Below are 24,710 nucleotides of genomic sequence, written 5' to 3' on the forward strand. Positions count from 1 at the left end.
ACACCAGAAGCATCATATGAAGCTTCACCACCACTGTGAAGCAGCTACAGTTGGAAAGACACATAATTACCACACAACAGCGAGACTGTAAGGCTATGGAAGGTGAGCCCTGTCCAAAGACTTGCCATTGGGGGAGAAAGGGGGATACGGTGGAAGCCACACTCTGGAAGCCCTGAAATTCTGTGGTAAAAAGATTTATCAGGGTCACATATTTCTCCAGAATACTTAAGTCAGACAAGGAGAAGCAGTAAACTAGGATAGCTCAGCTGCAGAAACTGCTTTTTCCCCTAAAGAAAACATTTTACCAGCCTTTCAGATTAATGGTGGAACTGGTGTGTGTACGCTCAACCCCACCGGCACGAGGACACGCCCATGCATGTGGCAGTCAGAAGATAATGCTGGCTGTCATTTCTCAGGTGCTATCTACCTTGTCTCCTGAGCCAGGGTCTCACTGGCCTTAGACACATAAAACCCTATCTCAAATGAAACCAAAATCATCTCTGGGCACTGAGCTACAAAGATTCATAAAAATAAGCAAAAAGTCTCTGTAATGCCCTCTGTAAGAATGAGTGTTCATGCTGGGAGGTGGTGGCGCACTCCTGTAATCCCAGCACTCTGGGAGGCAGAAGCAGGCGGATATCTGAGTTCGAGGCCAGCCTGGTCTACAGAGTGAGTTCCAGGACAGCCAGGGCTACACAGAGAAACCCTGTCTCGAAAAAACCAAATCCAAAAAAAAAAAAAAAATGAGTGTTCATACTATGACAACCACATTATTAGTAACACAAAATGTATATGTTCCTTTCATGTTTCTATGGAGACAATTATGGCAAAATATCAATTGTAAAACATGTGCTTGGCCAATGCATTTGTTAGAAATTCTGTGTCTAGATATGTAGGAAGAACTGTTCTGGCTGTGAGTTTCTTTACACCCTTACTCATTCAAATTTTTTACAATAGCTATTATTTTTATAACAGAAAACAACAACAAGGATCTTCATGAGAGAAGACCAATGTAAGCCTATCTTTTGTTATTTTTTTCCTTAATCATCAGATTCTGTGACGACTCAAGGTGGTTAGTGACACTGTTAGTGTCCCTGCAATAATAGTAAAGCACCACAGGAAGAGCCTTGGGAAGGTCTTAGCTTGGGCAGACCGACTCTCTGTGGGTCCATAAAATGCCAGAGGAAGGAGGGACACTGGCCTCAGAAGCCCTTTCAGTGCAGCAAACAGCTTGCATGGACTGAGCAACTACACTTCTGCTTCCTGGACTGTGAAGAGGTCACTGTTGCCACACTCATGGCTGACTCCAGACCGGCTGCCACTTAGGTGTGGCATGCTGGTTTCCCTGGCATGCTGTGATTCTATTGGCAGGAAGTAACAGCAGCAAGGCACCTCAGAAGCATGTTTTCCTTCCAAGGGCAGTGTGGGGAGTAGGTTTGTTTGCCCTGTCTCACAACCATAACCTCAGGATCTAACCTGAATTCTCTGACCTGGCATTTCTCCTCTGTGTTGCTCTGTCCTAGGATCTGTTCCATGACCCTTTTCTCTGGAAGTGGAGCCAGAAGGCAGCAGTATACCTATTGCCCGGGTCTGGAAACAGCCATGGTCTTGTCTGCTAAAGACAATGAGACCCATGTCATTGTCCAAGCACTTTCTGATCTTCTGATATACAGGCTCTTTCCTCATCAGAATTTCCTTTGAGTAATTCTTACTCATCCTTCAGATCCTAGTTCAAATGTCACTGCCTCAGAGGTGCCTCTTTCCATACTCCTGCACCAGGCCAGGCTCCCTCATGCCTTGATACTGGGCTGCAGTTCGTGGTGTTTCACCCAATCGCTATTTAGTTCTATGACAACATGAAGAGTGTCTGCTTCATTTCTCCTTCCTTAAGGACAGGAACCATGCCTGTTCTGCTGTGTCCCCATCACAGGATAGAGAGAGTCTGCCTAGTAAAAGCTTCCATGGGGCAAGATGATTCAGGGGCTCCCAGGGTAAAATCCACACCAGTGGGAGGAACATCATGTGTCCAGGTGAACAGTTACCAAGTAACCATCTTGAATGCTGGAGATTTACCTGAGCTGGGTACTAGCTAAAATGGCAGAATCTATGATATCACTTCACTTGCTTCTTGGGGCTTCTTTGGCTGCCTAGGATACTGTGGGAGGCCCTGGGTTGTGACTGTCCTGGAGGATGGAAAGAATAGGAGGGAGTAGAAATGCTCTGCTCATAGTTGAGGGGCCTCAGTCAGCTCTGGAGAGGGTGGGAGGGGCAGCTGGGGCACTGACCTCGGCTGATGCGCTGCTTCTCCCCAGACAGGATGCCAGGACTGTCAATGATGCTGATGCTCTTCAGAACCTGGTTGGGCAGCTGTGAGCACATGAATCTGGAAGAGACAGAACAAAGTTGGGGCCAAAAACTGGACTTTCAGAAGTCTCTAACTGTGAGCTCTCCACTTACTAGTGTCTGTAAAAAGGAGATGGGCAGAGGCTAAAGATGCCTATGAAGTGGATGGTAAAGCAGGGCCTTGGAGGAAACTGAAGGTAACTTCACTGGAGCCACAGAATACATGCCATTCCACAGACAGGTGTGGAAGATGGGCTGTCCTGCCACTTGACCACTTGGTGTTAATTGTGGATTATTTATCAAACACTTGGGTGTTTTACAAATATTACCTACTTTGGTCCCTAAATTAATATCCTTCTATGAATCTCACAAAGGTTAAGGAGCTGAGACACTCAGTTGAACCTTAAACTCAGTCTGATTACTACCCCATGTGCCTCCTGTCCCCACCTCCTTGTCCAAGCATCCTAAGTTTCTGCTGCCTCCTTCAGGTTGTACTTCTCCTAAGCTAGAATATCCAAGTCTGTCTTATCCTGCCCACTGCTCTGCAGACAGCTAGATGTCCAGGGTTGGTGTCCTTTTCTGATGCCCCAGTGACCTAGCATGAAGTCCAAAGACCCTGTGTTTCAAGCTCAGCAAAGGTCAGGTACCCCTGGGTAATGCTATCCCTCAGATGCTTAGGAATCCTAAGGAAGCACTGAGAAAAGGTGAGGAGACGCAGTCAAAGAGGTCCTGACCATCTTCAAGCTTCTTTCCTGGTCTCTCTGGCTTGTTACCACCTCCTCCTTCTGACCAGCCACCTCCTCCTTCTGACCAAGGTTCCTGTTGCTACGCTTCCAGTTATTCGCCCAAACAACTGGGAAGCAGAGTGGGATGGAAGGAAAATTTTGACTTGTGTTCTAGCAGACTTAGGCTTAGAATCTGTCAATAATTTTCTCTGAGATCTTAGACAAAGGCCTTTCCCTGTGGACCTCAGTTTCCTTCTATGTAAAGGAAGACAACTAAACTAGAATCTGCCCTGTCCTTGGGAGCTTTCCCATTGTGAGGCAATGAGTAATAGCAGGAAGTACCTTGTTACTTCCACCCCAGGCAAAGAGCCTGGTTTGGATCTTTGTTAGGTCTGTGTATGCTTCAAGGGGGAAGCAGAGTGCCTCTCCTCTTCCTGTTTAAAAGTGCCTGACTTCTGTATCTGTGTGGGCAGAGGCTTGAAAACACTTGGGAACAGCTCAGTTCTTCCATTCAGTGGAAGTGGTGGGGATTACTCAGAAAGCAAGTATGCTGGGAATGCAAGACAAGGCACAAGGCACAAGGCACAAGGCCGCCTCACAGCCCCCACAGCTGTGACCAGAGCCGCTGTGGGCAGGGGAGGACACTCAGGCCCAAGGTGCCAACAATGACACTCATGAGAACTGTCCTTTAAGGGGCTCAGGACTAGAGAGTCACACATTTTGTCTGTGCTTCCAAATCAGCCCAAGAGATGAAAGCAAAGCAACTCTGAAGCACAGAGCAGTTATGACATTGTGGGGTCTTGCAATACCACGTGGCTGGCAGGAGACTACAAGCTAGTATCTCCCAAGGCAGATTAGTAGAACTCAGAGAATAAAGTTAACCTCCATAATATTACAAATAAAGCTGAGTATATGTAAGAGAAACCTTTCATTTATCTTCTTCTCTGTCCCTCTCACACCCTAAGTCCTACTGCGTAATACGAGCAGAGCAGGAACGTGGGCGGAACACACAGGAGCCACTAGTCACTGCTTGTCAGACTCTTGGAGAAATTGACTATTAATACTCTTCTCTCTAGAACTGGGGGAGGAACAGAGCTCCGAGCACAACTTGGTGGACACTGTGTCTTGTCAGTCTATCCGGAGACAGCTGGCGATGTTAAACATGTCATAGCTTTGTAAAACTATTTACACCAACTGTTCACACAGGAAGGGTGATGTTTCTACAAAATCACAAGCTCATACTCAGTATCAAATTTTCCAAAGCACAAAACCCCTAGATTTTAGTGAGACGCTAACAGGACTTAATATTCCTATACTGCACACCGCTGGAAATTACAGCAAGAACATGTCAGCAGGACAGGTGTGTGAGCCACAGAGCAAGAGGCCTACTGTTGAGCTATCTCCAGACAGCAGGAAGGACAACTGTACAAAAAGGAGACTAGCAGGGTTCCAGGGGCACTGGAGAAGGGGCTGCTCAGGCCATGTGCAGGACTGGACTCTATTCCATCAAAGAAACTGTATGAGGTGCAGTGGAGGGGAGGGGAAGGAGGGAGGGCAGAGAATACAAGCAGGCACTGGGTACTGCGGGTGCCACAGCAGGTATTGCAAGGTTAAGTCTACACATTTAGGTGTGTTCCTAAAAGCACATTCTACTGTTATCAGGAACCCCTAAAGTTATCATGGCAATCACCACTTACCTTTCCATTCTGGGAAAGGAAGGTGAAAGGCAAGATTTGCCATGCCCCTTACAGGAGGACAGGTCAGGAGTTTCTGCTGGAACACTTCCAAGGAGAGACTTGCTGTCCCAAGGTGGAGTTCCTGCTCGTTCCCTGAGTGACTAAATCTGTGCAGACACCTGGCCTCTATTTCACACAAAATGCCAATGTGCTGCGGAGATCCAGGACTTCTCCTGGCTCCCACAGGTCCCTCCCACTGACCTGATGAACTTTGTTTCCCAAGGTAAAAGAAGAAAACAATCAAGATCTTCACTGGCCCCCAGTTCTTGTTACCTCCATGTTTAGGGAAGGCCAAGAGTAGCAAAGGGGCAGAGGGAAAGTGACAGCATCCTGAGGTCTCACGCAGGTTGCAGGCTCTGCCTCACAGGAACACAAGGCAGTAAGAACATTAGGTTACTCACAATTGCCCACAAAAGCTAAAATTATAAGTTAACGATTAATGTTTAAAAGATAAATTTGGGCTGGTAAAATGGATAAAATCAACAGATAAAGGTGCTTGCAGCCATTTCTGATGGCCTGCGTTCAATCCCCTATACCTTCATGGTAGAAAAAAAGAGAACTGATTCCCATAGGGTTGTTCTGTGACCTCCACTCATTCACAGTAGCACACATTCTCTCTCCTGCCAAATAAATAATAATTAAAAAAAAAGAATTAGAAAACTAAATTTGTAGGCTGAGCACTGTGACTCATACCTGCAATCCAAGCATCTGGGAGGCCTGGGAGGTAGACTGGGGACAATCGGGAGACAGGGTTATCTTCAGCTACATAGAGAGTTTGAGTCTAACCTGAGCTACATATGACATCTGCTCCGCCTTTAAAGCATAAAACAAACAAAAACTAGACTTGTAAAATAATTGGCCATCACCTTAATACTGATTTTGATTTTTCAATGGAACAGCAAGGTTTACAGCAATGATGATTATACACCACCAGTACTGACCAATCCCTGACCACATGTCAGGCCTGCTTTACTTTATATGTTCATGAATTAAATCCTTACTGCAATCACAGAGGCCTTATAAAAGGGCAGACTGGGGCTTGGAAGGGTCACATGCTCTCATTTGTCATAGTCCGCCAGTGACAAGTGACAGAACTGAGATGTAAGCTGGCGGCCCTGGATGGGTCTTAATACATGGCTACTACTCTGACCACACACACTGGAATTACTGCTCAGTCTCTTTATCACACTCAAGGTAACTTCCTGAAACAAAGGACTGATGTACCACTGCCCTGCCGCTGCCATGTGCGTAGTCCTCCTACAAGGGACAGATGTGGACAGTGAGCCCTCTCCCTTGCATAGGTCTCTAAGCCCCTCTAAGCACCTCTACCGGGTTTGTCACTCAGCTCAAGTCAGAACAGTGGGGGGTGGGGAGGAGGATGGAGCAGTTTCAAATACTTCCTTTAATCTTACTTGCTTTATCAACAAATATAAACCCAAAGGTTAGATGATGTAAGCAGAAAATCTACAACAGACCCAGACAACAAAATGATCTCACAGCCCTGCTACACACGATTGATCTAACATTCCAGGGCCAGGGAGAAGTGACATTTACATGTAGACTACATAAATGCCTCTCTCTTGATTGCCATGGAGGGAAGACAGAAGCAATATGCCACCTTAGAGAGATCTGCCCAGAGCTGGAGAGATGGCTTAGCAGTTAAGAGCACTGACTGCTCTTCCAGAGATCCCGAGTTCAATTCTCAGCAACCACATGGTGGCTCACAGCCATTTGTAATGGGATCTGATGCTCTCTCTTAGTGTGTATTTGAAGAGAGCAATGGTGTCCTCATATAAATAAAACAGATAAATAAATCTTTTTTTTTTAAAAGAAGATCTGCCCAAACCCAGAGAAAAGGTACATTTTCTAAAATGACAGAACCAAAATCATATAAGCAACTGTCAAACAGAAACAATGGTTTGGCATCTGGAGAGATGGCTTGGTGGTTAAGAGATGGCTGCTATACCAAAGGTTTGAATCCCAGAACCCATAGTTTGGCTCTAATTCCAGTTCCAGGGGATCTGAAGACCTCTTCTGGACTCTGCTGGCACCAGGCACAAATGTGGCACACAAACACACATGTATGTAAAAAATCCATATATATAAAACAAAAATCAATCAAACAACAAACAAACAACAAGCTGGGCAATGGTGATGTATGTCTTTAATCCCAGTAAGTGACAGAGATAGAAAAAGAAAAACTAAAAAAATTAATTTCTTTTGTGAAAAACAGTCATTAAAATTATACTAGATGCTAAAACTAAACACAATCTATGAGGCTATCTGTACTTTTTAGAAAAGTAAGCGGAGGGAAACCCACAGTATCTAATTTATAGCAGACTGTCAGAGGAGAATGCCAGACACCAATCCCTGACACTTCTGGAACTGGCTGAAGACACTGGTGTCTTTCAGGACTCATATGTAGGGTGCTATGGGATATATGGGACATATATGGGATATGGGACATGCTGGGATAGCAACTCCATGGCACAGCTCCAAGATGGGGTGCAGTGAGACCCCCTCAGATGAAGCAGCTTGGTGGAGGGAGGTTGAAACACTGTTAAAGCCTCATTCCCATCAGACACTGCTGCTCTAGACAACTCTTGTATTGTTCAAGTACACTGCTTCCTAATTCAATCCTGCCTTTTCAGAAACTCATCTCCATTTCACTGAAATGCACCACTGACTCTTTAGGTCTAAACAGTCAGCCTAGAGGTCTCAGGTCCCCCCCTCACACACACATTTGAATGCCTAACCCTACTAACTGATGTTCTTTTTTGTGCTCTGTGTGAGAGAGCTGCCTGATCATGCAGATACCTCTTAATTGGGCTGTCAGCACTGTGGATTTCCATGAAGCACATCTTGTACTTATGAGTCTGACACAGGCACAGGCACCAGGTTGGCTTGAGAGACAGACATTCCTCATTGCTGGGGCACAGGGTGGCAAAGGGCAGGTAGAGGGAAATCTGAATTTTGCCTATTCCTGACCATTGTCTCTTCAGCAAATCACTTCCTTGCTTCTAGTTTTCTCGTTAGTGAACTGGCCATTGTATTCTCTGTCAAACCCACAAGTATAGTGCTGATAAAATTATGCAAACTATACCCTGGGAGATAGTCTCTTCACTGCACAGCTATCCGGAAGTTAGATGGGGGCAGTAGACAACAGTTTAAACACTGCACCCCTGGCCAGCTCAGCACTATGGTCTCTAGGCCCGGGTTCTAATCCTAACACTGCCCCTAGGCTGAGTGCCCCCAAAGACATGATCTTACCCTCACTGCTCCACAGTTCCTCATCACTGCAGCCTTATCATGCATCTTCATAAAGACTTCAAGTTAACATATCTCAGCTTTCCATGTTGCATATACAAGTAACGTTAGGAACGGTGCTGGACTTATGTTGTATAGGACTTATGTTGTATAGGACTTATGTTTTTGTTTTTCTATTTTCCTGGAGTCAATATGTTACTGTACAGTACGTGGGTTGTTTTCAGCACATTTTAAACTCTAAGATAGTAAAGCCTGTCACTTAAAATCTCTCCTCTATACTTTTCTTCCATACTCATCTGCTCTAAGTTTGAGATCCAAAACACATTGTTATTTCAGGAAAGCAAATTATTTGAGAAAGTAAAACAAACCAATAACCATTCTTCCTGCATATTTCCTTAGAAGTATGGACTTTCCTTAATGAGATTTTTGAAAAAAAAATCAGCTTATTTCTCTTTAAAGTTCTGTCAGGAAAAGAAAAAAAAAAGCACACACACAAAAGACAAGGGTAATGAATATTAGGATTCTAACGCAGTCTTCCGGGACGAAGGCTGCCGGGCCTGCCTCTGTCTAGGCCAGTGATGGGACAAGTCTGGTTGTTCCTTGTCCTATGTCCTATACGGGCCCAGAAGTGCCTGATTCATGTGCGTGCATGCATGTGTGCATGTGTGTGCATATGTGTGTGTGTGTGTGTGTAGCACGCATGCGTGTGAGTGCAAGTGTGTGTGGGGGGGTGAGTGCATGTGTGTGTGGTGAGTGTATGTGTGTGGGGGGGGGAGGGTGAGTGCATGTGTGTCTTGTCTCAATTTCCTTGGACTTGGTTTATTCATTTTGTCTGGAAACCCTCAAGATCTTGGGTTCTTTCCCTGGGTCCTGGGCTTAACTGCTGCACCAGGAGACACTGTCACCACTCTGTAGTTAAGGCACGGCCCCTCCTGAAGAAGAGACTGTGCAGGGGAAGCCATCTGGATAGTGCTCTGTAAGTCACTGTGAGCAACAAGAAAGAGCTTCTGCATGACCCCACCCATGCTCGCACACTCCTGCCTGACCCATCGCCAGTTCTCCTGCTGCCATCAAGGTGCTCACGCTGGTTTGCAACAGGAGCATCTGAAAGCCTTTAAAGGGCACACAGAGGGGATCTCGGAGGCTGCCTGGGCTCTCGGAACAGCCGCTGTCCAAGCGTTCATTCCAGAGTCCTCGTGAATGGAGCCTCCCAGGCTCTGATGGGCAGCAGAGGGAGGGGTTGCTCTTATTTTAGAAACATCTAGAAAGGAGAAGTGATCTCAGGTCTCCTGCTAAGCCTCGGTGCCAGCCCGACTTCCTCTCCCTAAGCAGCTGGAGTTGGCCCTCCACTTCAGCTGATTCTCTAAAGTCAGACTCAGAAAAGAGGAAAAAGAGGGGTGTGGAGGAATGTCAGGAAAGAAGAGGAGAGGTTTTTAAAAAGAAAACACACACACACAACAAAAGCAGAAATTGACAAATAGTATTACCTCAAACTAAAGTCTCTGCACAGAAGAGAAATAATCAACAGAGTGAAAAAAACAATCTATATAACAGAGAAAACATTCATCAGGGTGTTGATAATCTAGACTATATAATGAACTCAAAAGTAAAGACACCAACTCCCAAAACAATCAATAATCAAAAAAACAAAACAAAACAAAAAAACAAAAAACAAAAAACCAACAACCACAACAACAAAAAACCCAAAATGGCCAAGTGATCTCAAAAGAAATAAAAACATTGGGTAAACACATGAAAAAATGCCCAGTATCGTTAACCATCACCATCAGGGAAATAAAATCTAATTGAGATTGCACCTCTTGAGTCAGAATGGATATTATTTTCAAGACTAGTGATGATGTGAAGGAGAAATACACCTTTACGCACTGTGGTGGTGTCAGGTGGGGCAGTCACTATGGAAAACGTAGTATCCTCAAATAACTAAGTGCCACCTATGACTTGCTGTCTCATTCCTGTGTAGATAACAAACCTGAAGAAATGGAGCTGGGTGCACAGGAGATGCTCGCCCAGCCATGATTACTGTGGCACTATTCATGGAGAAAAGCTGAAAGCAGATCAACAAAGGATGAGATAAGAAAGTATGGTAGTCAGTTCTGGGTATAGCTGCAATTCTGGCTACTAGAAGATAGAGGCAGGATGACCTCAAGTTCAAGGCCTAGTCCTGCCTTGTCTACAGAGTGAGTTCAAGGCCAGCCTGGGCAAGACCCTGGCACCCACTACAAAAAAAAAAGAAAGTGAAAAGGGGACTGAGGCGACAGCTCAGCGGCAGAACACATGAGAAGCCCTACACTCAATCCCTAGCCACAATACAAAAGAGAAGAAAGAAAATGTGATATACACATGCAATAGAGTATTATTTGGCCGTGAAAAGAAAATCTTGTCATTTGTAGCAAAATGGAATCAGAGGACATCATGTTAACTGAAATAAGCTCAATACAAAAACAAAAGAATTGCATGTTCTCTTTCATATATATTAGAACTAAATGAACTAAATAAAACAATTTTAAAAAATATAGAAAAATTCTCGGGTGGGGGGAGAAAGAAGGAAAGATGGAAAAAAGGGAGGGAGGGAAGGAGGGAGGGAGGGGACGCAGTGGAGCCGAAAGGTCAGCAGACCTCATCCTACTGCAGAGCTGCAGCACGACACCCGTCATTTGTTCTTCCTACCCCACTAACACCTCAGCTGCACTGCACATCTGCTGACAGACAACCTGGGTTGGGGCACACACAAAACACACCTCCAATCAAGGCAGAGCAACTCACATCTACCTATATCTAGAAAATAATGGCCATGTATATAAGCTCACTTTTGGGTTTTACCCTATCTCTGCCATTCCCTGCTCCAGGGAATAAGGAAGGAGCTCAAAGCTTAGGAATGAAAAGTTAAAGGAACATTCAGGAAGGTGCGGCAACCTGTTTTGAATCAAAAGCCCAATTGTGGATGTCAGGGACCTCAAGTCTTCTCTGGGCTAAACTTTCTGAGTGTGGAAAGTCCTGCATACCATCCCAGAGAGGTGGCTATCGCACAGCTACTTAATACTACTAGTGTCAGAAATTGAGCAACCTTAATTATTTCTGTGCGAATCACATTACTAACCATTTGTCCTCATACTGGGGAGCTATAACATCCATTCTTGGGCCTTGGCTATGCTCAGTCAAGTCACTTGGAACAGATGCTAGTAAAATAAGATTGATTAGCATTCCCCTTTCCCCCCAACCCCCCACCCCCAACACACACACACACACTTTCTTCTTCCAGAACAGACACGCTCTGTCTTGTCTGGACTCCACAAGTCTACCCAGAGGACAGCCTGCTGGTCCTTACCTGTTCAGGAAAGCATTTCCAAAGCGACTAAGCTTTCGGAATGGCTTTTTGGGATCCACAACTAAAGCATTCCCAGGGGTGCTTCCCTCGGTCTCCCCATACATCACTGCAATGAAGGAATCTGTTGTTGGCTCTGGACCAATTCTCATGCCTGGGAAATCTTGCTCCAGTAAGTATCTGGAAAAGAGAAGAAAGCAGCATGATGTCACAGACAAGAAGCCAGAGAGCTGCCTGGGATCACGCAACTCAGACACACGTAGTAAAAACCTTGGAGGATCAGAGGTACAAGGTCATCCTTCATTATATACAAGTTTAAAGCCAACCTAGGTTACATGAGGCCCTGTCTCAAATAAACAAAACAACCCCAAACCAAAGGTAGACATCTGAGGTCCCACTGACATAATAGGGGCCACCTGAGGAGAAGCTACCTCACCATTCCTACACATTCTGGACTCCTGCTGAACTCACTGTCCCTTAGAAAAGTGTCCCTGGCCTGCATGTACACACCTTCTCTATGGTTCCTAGGCACCTTGTGCAAACTGCATCACGGTATGTCAGGTGCTCTGGGAATGACCAGGGAATGAGCCAGGGTCAAGGGGAGAAACTGCATGAGTTTCTGCAGCTCCTCACTCCAACACTAAACCATCTTTGTTTCTAAAAATCCTGACTAGTCAAATGTAGCCTGTGACTATTTCTGGGGATAGAGAGAAAGAACTAAAAGTCAAATGTCAAACACAATTTTGCCATCATTATGAGAAGTGAAACGTCTTTCTTATAAAAACAAAATGAAAATTAAGCAATATTAGTATGCTTTACTCTAAACTTTGTTTTTCTGTCATTGCTACTTTTAACTTTACCCAAAGTTTTTACATTTCTGTGAAACTTCAGAGACCCGGAATAGGTGCATTGTTTTAAGATGTCCTGTAAGTTGAGAGTAATCATTAAAAAAAATCTGGTAATAACTCCTAGCATTTACTGAAAAGACATAAGGCCTTATGCATGCACCATGCCTTATACATGCATTATGCCTTATGAATACAGTGTCTTATGTATGCATGCACTGTACCTTATGCATGCACTGTGCTATATGTATGCACTATTGTTTCATTCAGTTCCTATGACACTTTCAGGTGAGTAATAATATTATCTTCATTCTACAGGTAGGAAAACAGGTATCAGAGAAACCAAGCAAGATGCCTAATGTTATACAGTGAGCGAGCGAGCGAAAGTAGAACAGAAGCAGTCAGACCCTCAACTATACACTGTCTTCAGAGCTTTACACCTGGCCTGGCACTAGTGGATTTCTCAGATAAGCAGGGACATTCAGGATCCTCACACCAGGATATAAGCCTGGGAATTAGGACTTTCTATTTCCTTTAATGTGAGAGAAAGGGGCTCACCACTCTGTCCTCCCTCCCACACAATCCCCTAGACTCCTCAAGGGCATAGGGCACATTGCCTCATTCTCCTTGAAAAAGAGCTGACGCAAGAACACGCTATTGATTCAAAACCGTCCATATTTAATGTTTTTCAAAATAGGAAAATCTTTTCTAGTCAAAGTCTTAGTGTGCCTAATAGTACAGTCAACAGCTTTAGGAGCAGAAATGCTTACATTATTTCTTTCAAAATTCTACACAAATCAGACAGACAAGAGCTCTGAGATGACCATACAATGAGGCCAGTATGTCTCACTGTATTCACACAGCATTCACACACTAACTAGTGTGTAACACAGCCCCTCTGGAACCTCAAGTCTAGTCATTCAATGGCAAAGCTAGAGTTGGAAGCCAGGCTGCACCGTGTCAATATCCAGGGTGACTTTCACATCCCTCAGCCAGGGAGGGAAACTGAGGACTAGAGACAACTGTGCAAATGACAAACTTTGAGCTAATAGCTGCTAAGGTTGCAGGGTTCCTGGGGTGCACACAGTTTCCAACTCACAAAGGGATCACGTCCAAGCACCGTTCCGACGCCTGAAGGCAATAGGACCATTTACTGGGGGTCTCACTGCCCCATCAGCTTTGGGGTGGGGACCTCAGAGTTGAGGTCTATCTCTAGTACCTCCTTAGAACGTGACCCTTCTCAGTGCCTTCAGCAGGCATCGTCAGGAGAGACCTCCAACGTCCACACCAGGGCGGGTGAGAAGGGACCTCAGGTGGGAACATAAAGATGCTACAGTTAGACTGGACAACCCAGGGCTGTTTAAGTCAGATACTCACTGCCGAGAGGTATCTAAACTCCTATCTGATGTTTAATTGCCTTGAAATCACAGCAAATCTCATGAACTGTAGAACTAAATAGGACTTTCAAGGAAAACTCCAATGATGAACTTGTTTAAAAGAAAGCAGGTGTTTCTGTCTTCTGAGTTTATATAGTAATAGAAGCCAAAGTTTCCTCAGTAGCAATCCTGCCAGGAAAAATGTTAACAAGTCCTTATTACTGAGCTGCAAATAGGAACTACCTTGACTAGGGTGCCCTCAGCTGTGGCCTTGATGAAGCATTCAGACTCTGGCTTGTGAACACAGACAAAAACAAGGGAGGATTACTGTACTGCTTCCTTAGGATATGACATTGTTCAATGGTACTCTCCTACAGGTACTAAATATATCCACACTCAATGTTCAGTTTCATATCAATGAAGTTCCAATGAAAAGACACAGTATATTAGTAAAATTTAAAAAATCTTCCATATACTCAATGCTGGTGAGGGTCATGAAATCTACCTTTGTGTAGCTGCAGGAATAGTTGGTACAACCTTACTGTAAAGGCACTCACACACTTCTTCACATCACAGGCACTTAAAATGAGCCACCCTCGTCCACTCCTACCTACTGTGGAGTCATCTATAGGCCTGCTTTCTCTCCCTTGTGAACTGACACTCAGATATACATCATATCATTGGGCAGGCAGTAACATATCTACATAGATAGAGAACAACAACCAAGATACAAATGTCTGACATGACAAAAGTGACTTTGAATGGATGAGGCTAAAATCAGCCTGGGAGGGGAGGGACAGTGGATTCTTAGGTGACATATCCGGGTACTTTATCCTTACAGACCCCAGTGTAAGGCTGAGCTAGGAGTCAAACCCTTTTCTGAAAACCTCAGAGGATTTACTAAAGCTGGCATTCCAGGGAGTCTGAGGTCTTATCTGTGATAACAAGAGTCAAAAGGAACACAAGAAACAACAGGAAAATTATAGAAAAGAATCCACCGTGGGCAGAGCAGAGCAGCCCAGTCCACAGGCATCCTGTGCCTTACAGGAGTCATGTCTGTCTGTCCTTGGCACCACCTTGCTCCCTTTCCTGTGTTCTCAGAGAGCCTGCCAATTCTAGCGATGAGTGCTCCAAGGTCTTGAGTCAAGCCATCGGCGAATGTAAAAAGTTACAGACACATGAAGCACACGTGGTTGGGCGGAAGTGGTGAGGGTGGACTGGAGACCTGACCTTTCTGTGTCCTGGTCTAATGAGGTCACTGCATGCAGATGGTGTCTTTTCTTTCCCTTCTTAGGCTAGAGGAGGAAAATTAATTCTAAAGGAAAAGTATTATTTATGACAAAGGGAAGGAAAAAACCCTTAGAATAATGAAAAGTCCATTATTGTAACCGAAGTACCATTTTCTCAAAGATGGGTTTAAGGGAGAAAAAAAAGGACATTATTTAGCATTTAAAAAAAAGATGTTATTTACCCCATCTGCCAGCTATGATTTTTGTTATTTGGGTGTTTCTCATGCATTTTCTCTGGGTTGGAACTTTCACATTTCTCTATTTTGTTTAGTGATACTCTACTTAACACTGGGGGACTTGTTATATGCCTTTATATAAATAGTCTCACTTGGTAAATACCTTATGGGTAAGCACTTTTTTCCTCCCCATTTTACAGGTGAATAAACTATGGGTCAAATAGGTTAACTGGGTCAAATCAGAATTAGAGAGGCTGAGTCACCACCAAATGGAAGCATTTATAGGAACATGCTCTGTGAGTCACAAGAATGCTCAGACAGAAGCAGGTATTCAATGAGTTATGTACACTAAAAATATTCACCCACATATTTTGGGGTGTTGCTTCAGTATTCTTTGACATTCTAAAGCTAAAATCTTCGGATACAGCTTATGAAAACAATTTAAAGAAACATTCATATACACACTGGCATCTGTCTGTGCAGTTTCAATTCATTATTATGCTTCAGACACATCTTAAAAGTCATTTAAGTGTGTGCCTGCGCATGCATAAGTATGTGCCACATGTGAGAGTGGAGGCCAGAAAACTTTTGGGAATTGGTTCTCTCCTTCCTCGATGTAGGTTCTGGGGATTGAACTCAAGTCATCAGGTTTGGTAAAAAGCACCTTTCCTCAGTAGGCCATCTTGCTGGCCCACCAAAACACTTCTAAAAAGAGAATTAATTTGGGGGTTGGAAAGATGGTTCAGTGGTAAAGAGCACTTACTGTTTTTGTATGACTGGGGTTTTGTTCATAGCACCTACATAGTGGCTCACAACTGTCTGTCCAGGGAATCCAATACCCTCTTCTGGCCTTCAAGGGTACCAGACATGCATGGTATACATGAATACACAGAGGCAAACCATACACATAAAATAACAACAACAAAAAATCTTTAGAAGAAAAGAGGGAGAATTAAACTAACTCAAATGGTTGCCTCAATCCTTTGGCTCTTAATAAGGTTTTATTTGTTTATCTGTAGTAATTGGGATGGAACTCAAACCTTAAAGATACCAGGCAAGTACTCCACCACTGTGCCCCGCCCAGTCCTAACGCAGAGGTCTCTGCAAATGCTATGGCTGGCAGAGGAACAAGCCCAAGAGGCAAGAAACAAATTTGGTTCAAAAGTACTCAGCAGCTGCTGTTGGGTCAAACTTCTGAGTTTAATAAATCAAGCAGTGTATTATAGCCAGTATTTAAGCACAATACAATTTCAGAGAAAAAGTTTCTTGATAATTAACTTTAGTCCCGTGTGCCCAACAAAGCCTGAGTATGTTTACATGGAGCTCTTTACAAGAATGTAATGGTCTCTAACAAGGCAGGGTCTGTTGACTCAGAAACAATGCTCAAGCCAGGGAGAGGGCTGAGGTGAGCACAACTCCTGTTGAGTCAGGATGGCCTGGCCCTAAGGTAACAGGGAAGTTACCTCAGCTGTAGTAAAGTACTGGTGACATCTCCCACACTGATGGGTTTTACTGACTGAAAAGCATAGTCAAGATCTAGAATAACCAAAGAATAGTCTGGGTGAAGCCTGGCTCTACAGCTAGCAAAGATCATCAGGTTATAAAATACATCCATCCCGGCACTCTGGGTGGAAAACAAGTAAGCACCTTCCTTTGAACAGACAAGCCTGCGTGTTTAACTCCCCAGGTTCCTCTAGTGCTTATCTGTGAGTACAAGGGCCTCATTCCCTCTACATGCTGAAGTTTTAAATCATGCAGTGTGAAAGAAACATAATAGGAAATACAATCTTGAGATCAGTGGAGACATCTCATTTTTAATTCAGGAGAACAAGTCTTAAGACGTTTCAATTTATAATAAATATTTGGATTCCTGGGTATGTATTGCTTATATTTGACTCATTATTTCACAAGGGAAGGGACTGGGAAGAAAGACTCCTATTCTGACTTGTCTTGAGTTATTTTGTTTTGTTTTTGAGATCAGGTCTTACAATGTAGCCAGACTAGGCTCTGATTTACAGCAATCCTACAGGCTCAAACTCCCTTGGGCTAAAACTCCAGGTGGGCCTCATCATGACACACTAGAAAGAATATTTATTTGTTTGTTTGTTTGTTTTAATTCATGTGTATGGGTGTTTTGCCTGAAAGTGTGTCTGTGTACCACTTGAGTGCTTGGTGTCCAAGGAGGTCAGAGTCCAAGGAGGAATTGGATCCCCTTAAGTGCAGTTCCAGACAGGTGTGAGCTGCCCTGTGGGTGATGAGAACTGAAATCAGGTCCTCTGGACAAGCAGGCAGTGTTTTTTTTTTTTTTTAATTCGATATATTTTTTTATTTACATTTCAAATGATTTCCCCTTTCCTGGACCCCCATACCCGAAAGTCCCATAAGCCCCCTTCCCTCTCCCTGTTCTCCCACCCACCCCTTCCCACTTCCCTGTTCTGGCTTTGCCCTATACTGCTACACTGAGTCTTTCCAAAACAAGGGGCCACTCCTCCATTCTTCTTGTACCTCATTTGATGTGTGGATTATGTTTTGGGTATTCCAATTTTCTAGGTTAATATCCACTTATTAGTGAGTGCATACCATGATTGATCTTTTGAGACTGGGTTACCTCACTTAGTATGATGTTCTCCAGCTCCATCCATTTGCCTAAGAATTTCATGAATTCATTGTTTCTAATGGCTGAATAGTACTCCATTGTGTATATATACCACATTTTTTGCATCCATTCTTCTGTTGAGGGATACCTGGGTTCTTTCCAGCTTCTGGCTATTATAAATAGGGCTACTATGAACATAGTGAAAATTCTTTGTTTAACTCTGTATCCCATTTTTAATAGGGTTATTTGGTTTTCTGGGGTCTAACTTCTTGAGTTCTTTGTATATATTGGATATTAGCCCTCTATCTGATGTAGGGTTGGTGAAGATCTTTTCCCAATTTGTTGGTTGCTGATTTGTCCTTTTGATGGTGTCCTTTGCCTTACAGAAACTTTGTAATTTTATGAGGTCCCATTTGTCAATTTTTGATCTTAGAGCATACGCTATTGGTGTTCTGTTTAGAAACTTTCCCCCTGTACCGATGTCCTCAAGGGTCTTCCTCAGTTTCTTTTCTATTAGCTTCAGAGTGTCTGGCTTTATGTGTAGGTCCTTGATCCATTTGGAGTTGAGCTTAGTACAAGGAGACAAGGATGGATCAATTCGTATTCTTCTGCATGCTGACCTCCAGTTGAACCAGCACCATTTGTTGAAAAGGCTATCTTTTTTCCACTGGATGTTTTCAGCCCCCAGTGTTTTTAACCAATGAGCCATCTCTCCAGCACCATGGCCATTTTAACATTTTGATATATTCTATCCAATATTTTTTTCTGTGGATATAATTTTTCTTCTAAAATTATAAACTGCCAAAACATCTTTACATCTAGATTTTTCACCATTAGTTTCACTATGTCATTAAAAAGACCTTTGACATGATTTTTAAAGCACGTATACTTTTTCTTTAGTGTATTTGAGACAGAGTTTAACTCTGTAGCTTAGGCTGGCCTCTCACAGTAATCTTACCGTCTCAGCCCCCTAGATGCTAGGATTCCACACAAGCCATCATTCTCAGCTTAATAGCTATAAGCTTTCTAAGGTAGTATCAATTTAGTTTACCATTTCCTAACTGCTAGGCAGGTAGATAGTTTTCATTACTCAGGCCAGGGGAAGCAGTTCAGAGGTGCAGCAGATGCTTGGCATATATGAGGCCCGGGGCTTAGTCCCCAACACACAAACCAGTCTGTAAATCAATAAGTAAACTTGATCCCCATTATTGTTTTATTTATTTTTGTAGTTTTAAACTTCTGTTTTGTTATTGCTTTTTGTTTTATTTATTTTGGGGGATGAGGGAGGATCACTATCTGTTCTGGAAGTTGCTAAATAGATCAGACTGGCCTTGAACTCACAGAGATCTGCCTGCCTCTCCCTCTCCAGTGCTGAGATTAAAGGTGTGTGTCACCATGCTTGGCAAAACTGTCTTTACTTAAGCATGAAACCTGCCATATTATCATTAAGATTGGATATGTAGGTGATATTATTTTAGAAATTATTGTGCCTAGCAATGGAATGAACATTAACATGTTGAACCAAAAGACTGGAATTTGCTGGGTGAAATCTTACCCCTCTGATGGTTCTTTCAGCTCTCAGTGGAATTCAAACTACTTGACAATGAGCTGTGCTTTGAACAACTGCTGTCAGCACAGTATCACCACCAGTGCCTCCCTTCTATGCTTTCAGGACGGTGGAGAAATCTCTTGGAATCAAATCAACTTTTTACAGCACTGTTCATTTTTCCAATTTTTCATTCAATCACACAATGAATATTCATTGTTTTTGATGTTATGATTTGTAACTTATAAATCTGACAGACATTCCTTAGGCTATAAATTCTTTGATCTTTGAGCACCACAGTTCTTCATGAGGGCTTTGCAAACTACAGAATTTTCTAAAAATTTTGATACTTTTTCTATGAATACTGATATTCTCAAATAATTGCATTCTACACAGCACTGGTATAAAGGAAAAACAAGTAGTATTCAAATTTTACCAGACATTCTGTTTTGCCTAAAAGTAGTATCTAAATCTAAAATCACACACACACACACACACACACACACACACACACACACACACACACAGTGTGTCTCACTATGTTACTGTAGCTGGCTGGAACTTTCTATACATACCAGACTGGCTTCTACCCTATTGAGACCCACCTGGCTCTGCCTCTGGAGTTTTGGGATTAAAAGTGTATGTTACCACACTCAGCTAAATAACATTCTTTAAAAGTAAATAATGAAAAAAAAATCTCTTCATGTGACTAATTTAGGTAAAATAACAAAGGAAATCTCACTACAATGATAGTTTTGACAGGAATATCCCATTCTCAGTTTAATAAGATGTGAAGGACAAAAGGAGACAATGTAATTACAAATGTAATTGACACAAGCAGGAAGACACAGGGCAGTCTACTCAGAAGATGCTGGAATACTCCTTCAGCCAAATGACCAGAATGAAACCAAAACCTTAATAGCTCTTACGTACTAGTGAGAGCAGGCCATAAATAACATAAAGGAAAAAAATCTTTTACAAAAGCAGCAGCAGCTGAAGTACCCGGGATAGTCCTAAGAGCTGCAGAGGCTGGAGAAGAAAGCAGGGCCTTTGCAGGCAGACAAGGGAAGGGTCCCAGTCAAACCAGGGCAGTTTCTACTTGGGAACAGCAGATACAAAATCTCACTTAGATAAAACACAGTTCTCACACAAATGGATCCCAGTAAGATTTTTCAAGGAAGCACCTAACAATATGATTTTAAAGTTCTTCTCAACAAGAAATAGAAAAGGACAATTAACAATTATTTGGAAAATAAGGAGACTGAGAAGGATCTGGAGTTACCATTTGTAAAAAGTGTTTCAATGAATATAATAACAAAGAGAAAGGTCCCAATAGACCTAATATTAAATAACAGCCTATGAGGAAGCTCACTTAATAGGTGGGAAAGCTAATATTCTTTAACAGGAATGCTTAAAATGGCCAAAGAAAAAAACAACTAAAAGCATGTATGCCCTCTACACCACTAGGACACATAAAAACAAATAATGCAAAAAAAAAATGCAAATATTAAAAAATAGAAAAAAATCAGTAATAATTTCTCAAGTAATTATAAACAAGAATTCCTCATAGATAAATATATCAAAAATAGAAATTGTTATGTTTGATCATAAACATTAAATATATTTGCATGCAAATTCTCATCAAGATGTAAATATAAACTTCTAACTGAAAACACAATAATTATAACTAAGTATTTACAAGAATTATTGGGGAAATATCCAACTTATCAACTAACACTAGAAATAGAAATTGGGCAAAGTTCACAGAATTCACAAAGAAATAAAGATAGTAACTACTTTTTTTTTGTTTGGTTGGTTGGTTTTAGGTTTTTTCAGGACAGGATTTCTCTGTGTAGCCTTGGCTGTCCTGGAACTCAACTCTGCAGACCAAGCTGGCCTTGAACTCAGAAATCCGCCTGCCTATGCGAACCAAGTGCTGGGATTAAAGGCGTGTGCCACCACTGCCTGGCTCCTTACCAGCTTTTTAAAAAGCAAATTTAAAAACTGTTTTTCATATTAAACTTACTGGCAGCCTAGTAAAGATGTAATCCTGATTCTTATTTCTGGTGGGAGTTCAAACTGAAGTAATTTTCCTGACACTGTATGTATTCATGGACACTGGTAGATATAGTAATTTAGTAATACACATAACCCTGGAAAGATAGAGGTGTATACATATATGTGTGCATGTGTGTATACCGGTGTACATAGGTGCCTGTGTGCACATGCTTATGGAGGCCAGAGGGCAACCTTGGGTGACACTCCTCAAGGTCCATCCACACATAGTTTTGAAATAGGTTCTCTCACTGGCGTGGAGCTCACTGAGAGAGCTGGCTGCCCCAGAGCTCCGCCTGTCTCTGCCCCTCTAAACCCTGGGATCACAAATGCATCACTGCATGTCTGACATTTGTATGTGGTTTCTGGTGATTGAACTCAGAAACTCACGCTTGCATGGCAAGCACTTTATAGCCTGAGAAATTTTCAACAAGTTACATTAAGTGGGGGAGGGGGAGAACCCTTCGCTTTGCTGAGTTGTATTTATCATGTACTCTCCAGCAGGATTTCTATGTCTTCATCTGAGTCTTTGCTAAAAATGTGATTAGATAAAGCTGGGAACAGGTGGAGAGCAACTGGAGTCAGTCTCCCTCTGCTGGATCAGGGCTGGATGGCTCAACTCTCTCGGGATTCCACTGGCTGGCCCTTCACATGTCGTGGTTCTCAAGTGTTCCCTGGATGAGGCTCCAGAAGAACCAGAGGAAGCCTCTGACCGCCACATTCCAAGCGAGGATGTCTCGGATGGGACCCTGAGATCTTTGTTTTGAAAGTTGATTCAGATATTCAGCCAAACTTAGGAACCATCACTTTCTCACTCACAATCCCAAAGTGTGAAATGTACATTAAATGTTTTTAGAAGTAACCATCTAAATGAGAATTTTTTAATTAAAAAAAAAATCTCTTTTGGGTTAAAGTTATAGCTCAGCATTAGATTACTTGCTTGGTACAAGCAACACCCTTCATTCAAATTCCAGTACTACAAAACCAAACCCACTATCTATCACCACAAAGGTCCTCTTTCCACCAACATTTGTCTGATAGTTGGCCACTTGCAAGCAGATAATACAATGAGTGGACAAGCCACTGACCACTGTGCTGAATACTGTCACAAATGTCACACACTAACCTGTCCCACAGCCCTCCCACCCTTCTTCTAGCCCTAGTTTCGTTTTGTTCTCCATCACCAGTTGCCTTTTCTCTACAGCCTGCCCCGTTCCCACCACCGAAAACTGTTGAGATCATGCTCTTCTTTAAGCAAGCCAGTGCAATGTCTCTGACCTGTAGCTCCTCCCCTCCAGTGTCCTGAGGCTGAGGATTTTCTATATTTGATCCTGCCCACACATTCCTCCACCTACCACCATCTTCCACTATCAGCACCTTCTGACACAGCTTTTGCCATGGTCACTCTGGCTCCAGATGGCTGATCTACCTACAAGCTCTGATTTCACACACACACACACACACACACACACACACACACACACACGCCCCCAAAATACCTGGTTCTTTGTGCCCTCTCTTCTTGACTTCTGTAAGGTTGTGCTTATTTTGCCTGTTCAGCATCCCCTCCCCTTTCTGATAACACATCTAGAGGCTTCACTTTTCCCTACTCTTCAGCCTTGTAGGTTAGGGGTCGACAACCCCATTCTGTGTGCTTTGTCCTCTGTCTCTCCGGGGATAAATGTACGACCATATGAAATCCATGGGACTTAAGCCAGAGACTTGCTGAAAATGCTGTAGTTCACCATTTCTACCCACCTCCTTTCCCTACTAAACACGATATATACATATAAATGTGGGGGGCCAGGGGGGAGAGGGAGAGGGCTAGGGGGGAGAGGGAGAGGGACAGAGGGAGAGAGGGAGGGGAGAGAGAGGGTCCTATTTAGCTCTGATTGGCCTCACACTTGCTATGGCAGATAATGATGACCGTGAACTTGTGCTCCCCCCCTCTCCCCCCCCCCCCCCCCCCCCCCCCCCCCCCGCAAGCCCTGGGATTACAGGTGTGTATCATTACACCTGCTTTATGTGGTACTAGTGATGAACAGGGCCTTTGCAAGCTAGAAAAGCACTCTATCTATTGATCATAGCCCCCAAATAGAATATTTAAAACAGCATTTTTAAAGTTTTAATACATAATAATGTTAAGCATTAATCTTTCTTTTATGAGTGTTTTGTCTATGAATTTGAGTATATCATGTGCATGCAGGGCCTGTGGAGGCCAGAAAAGCGTATCAGATCTCCCCTGGAACTGGGGCTACTGTGAACCAACAGCAGCCACCATTCTTAACCACCGAGCCTTCTCTCTCTCTCTCTCTCTCTCTCTCTCTGGCCCTTACTAAGCATTTACTTATGAAATTTTTCATCACTGATTTTATCAACTTGAGTATTATGAATGATGAATGTTTATTGACTGACAAGATATACAAGAAGAAACAAAACCCTGGGGATTCCATGGTAGCTCTTTGTACCCCTGCTACCTCACGTTTACTCTTTAGCTCCCTTGGTTTTTTTTGTTTTGTTTTGTTTTGGTTTTGTGTGTGTGTGTGTGTGCCAGGGCCTTTCTTAAAATTAAATTAGTTTAATTTTGTATGTCTGGGTGTATCTTTTTGTTTTGTTTCTTTTGTTCCTTTAGCTCATTTCTACTTGGTTTTCATTCTGGAATACACTTTTTGTTTTTAATTAGCACACACAGATGCACAAATTACTTGACAGGCACTAATTACAGAATTATGGAAATCGAAATTATGGGCTGCTTCATATTGGAAGAATGTTTTTATTGGTTTGTTTTTATTTTTCAATTCTAGTGATTAAACCTAAGACGCTGTGCATTTGAGGCAAGCACTTCACTGCTGCACTACAACTCAACCCCAACTGGAATATAATTCATATCCTAGGAAATGTACTCTTCTGAAAAGTAGATCCATATTTGATTTACTCTCAAAGTTCTATAATCAGTTCCACTACCCAACTTCAGAGCACTTTCATCACTCCAAAAAGAATCTGCATATCCATGAACAATCCCCCTTCATTGCTTCTGCACACGAGGATCCAGCTCTCCCAGCAGCATCTGGAGAGAAACCTAGTCTTTTCCCATTGAACTGTCATTGACATCTTACCAAATACCAGTTGATCATAAATGTGAAGGTTTATTTTGGGCTCTCAGGTCTGTCCATTGATCTGTCTGTTCTTCTGCGAGAGCCACACTGCTTCATTTTCAGTGGTTACAAGATGGATTCTAAATCAGAAAATGTGATTTTTTTTCCCTCCAAACTGTTCTTTTTCAGAGCTGTCTTCTGTAATTCCAAGTGCCTAAGAATTATAGTTAGCCTGTCAATTACTGCTTCAAACAAACAACAGAGATTTCAATGGATATTATTTTGAATTTGACAACCAATTCAGGTACACTGGCTGGG

At 42.9% G+C, this 24,710-nt stretch overlaps 1 protein-coding gene across 1 annotated transcript in view; it reads right to left on the reverse strand.

The window, feature by feature from the left end:
* Positions 1-24,710, reverse strand: part of Ehd4 (EH domain containing 4) — a 71,822-nt gene that overhangs the window by 42,561 nt on the left and 4,551 nt on the right. Inside the window, exons 2-3 of the mRNA XM_052183309.1 lie at positions 11,418-11,594; positions 2,286-2,383 (exon numbers count right to left, since the gene is read on the reverse strand). Of these exons, the coding sequence (XP_052039269.1) occupies positions 2,286-2,383; positions 11,418-11,594 (275 nt within the window). The remainder of the gene's footprint in view (positions 1-2,285; positions 2,384-11,417; positions 11,595-24,710) is intronic.

The sequence above is a fragment of the Apodemus sylvaticus genome, chromosome 5 (assembly GCF_947179515.1).
Source record: "Apodemus sylvaticus chromosome 5, mApoSyl1.1, whole genome shotgun sequence".
Taxonomy (NCBI): Eukaryota; Metazoa; Chordata; class Mammalia; order Rodentia; family Muridae; genus Apodemus; species Apodemus sylvaticus.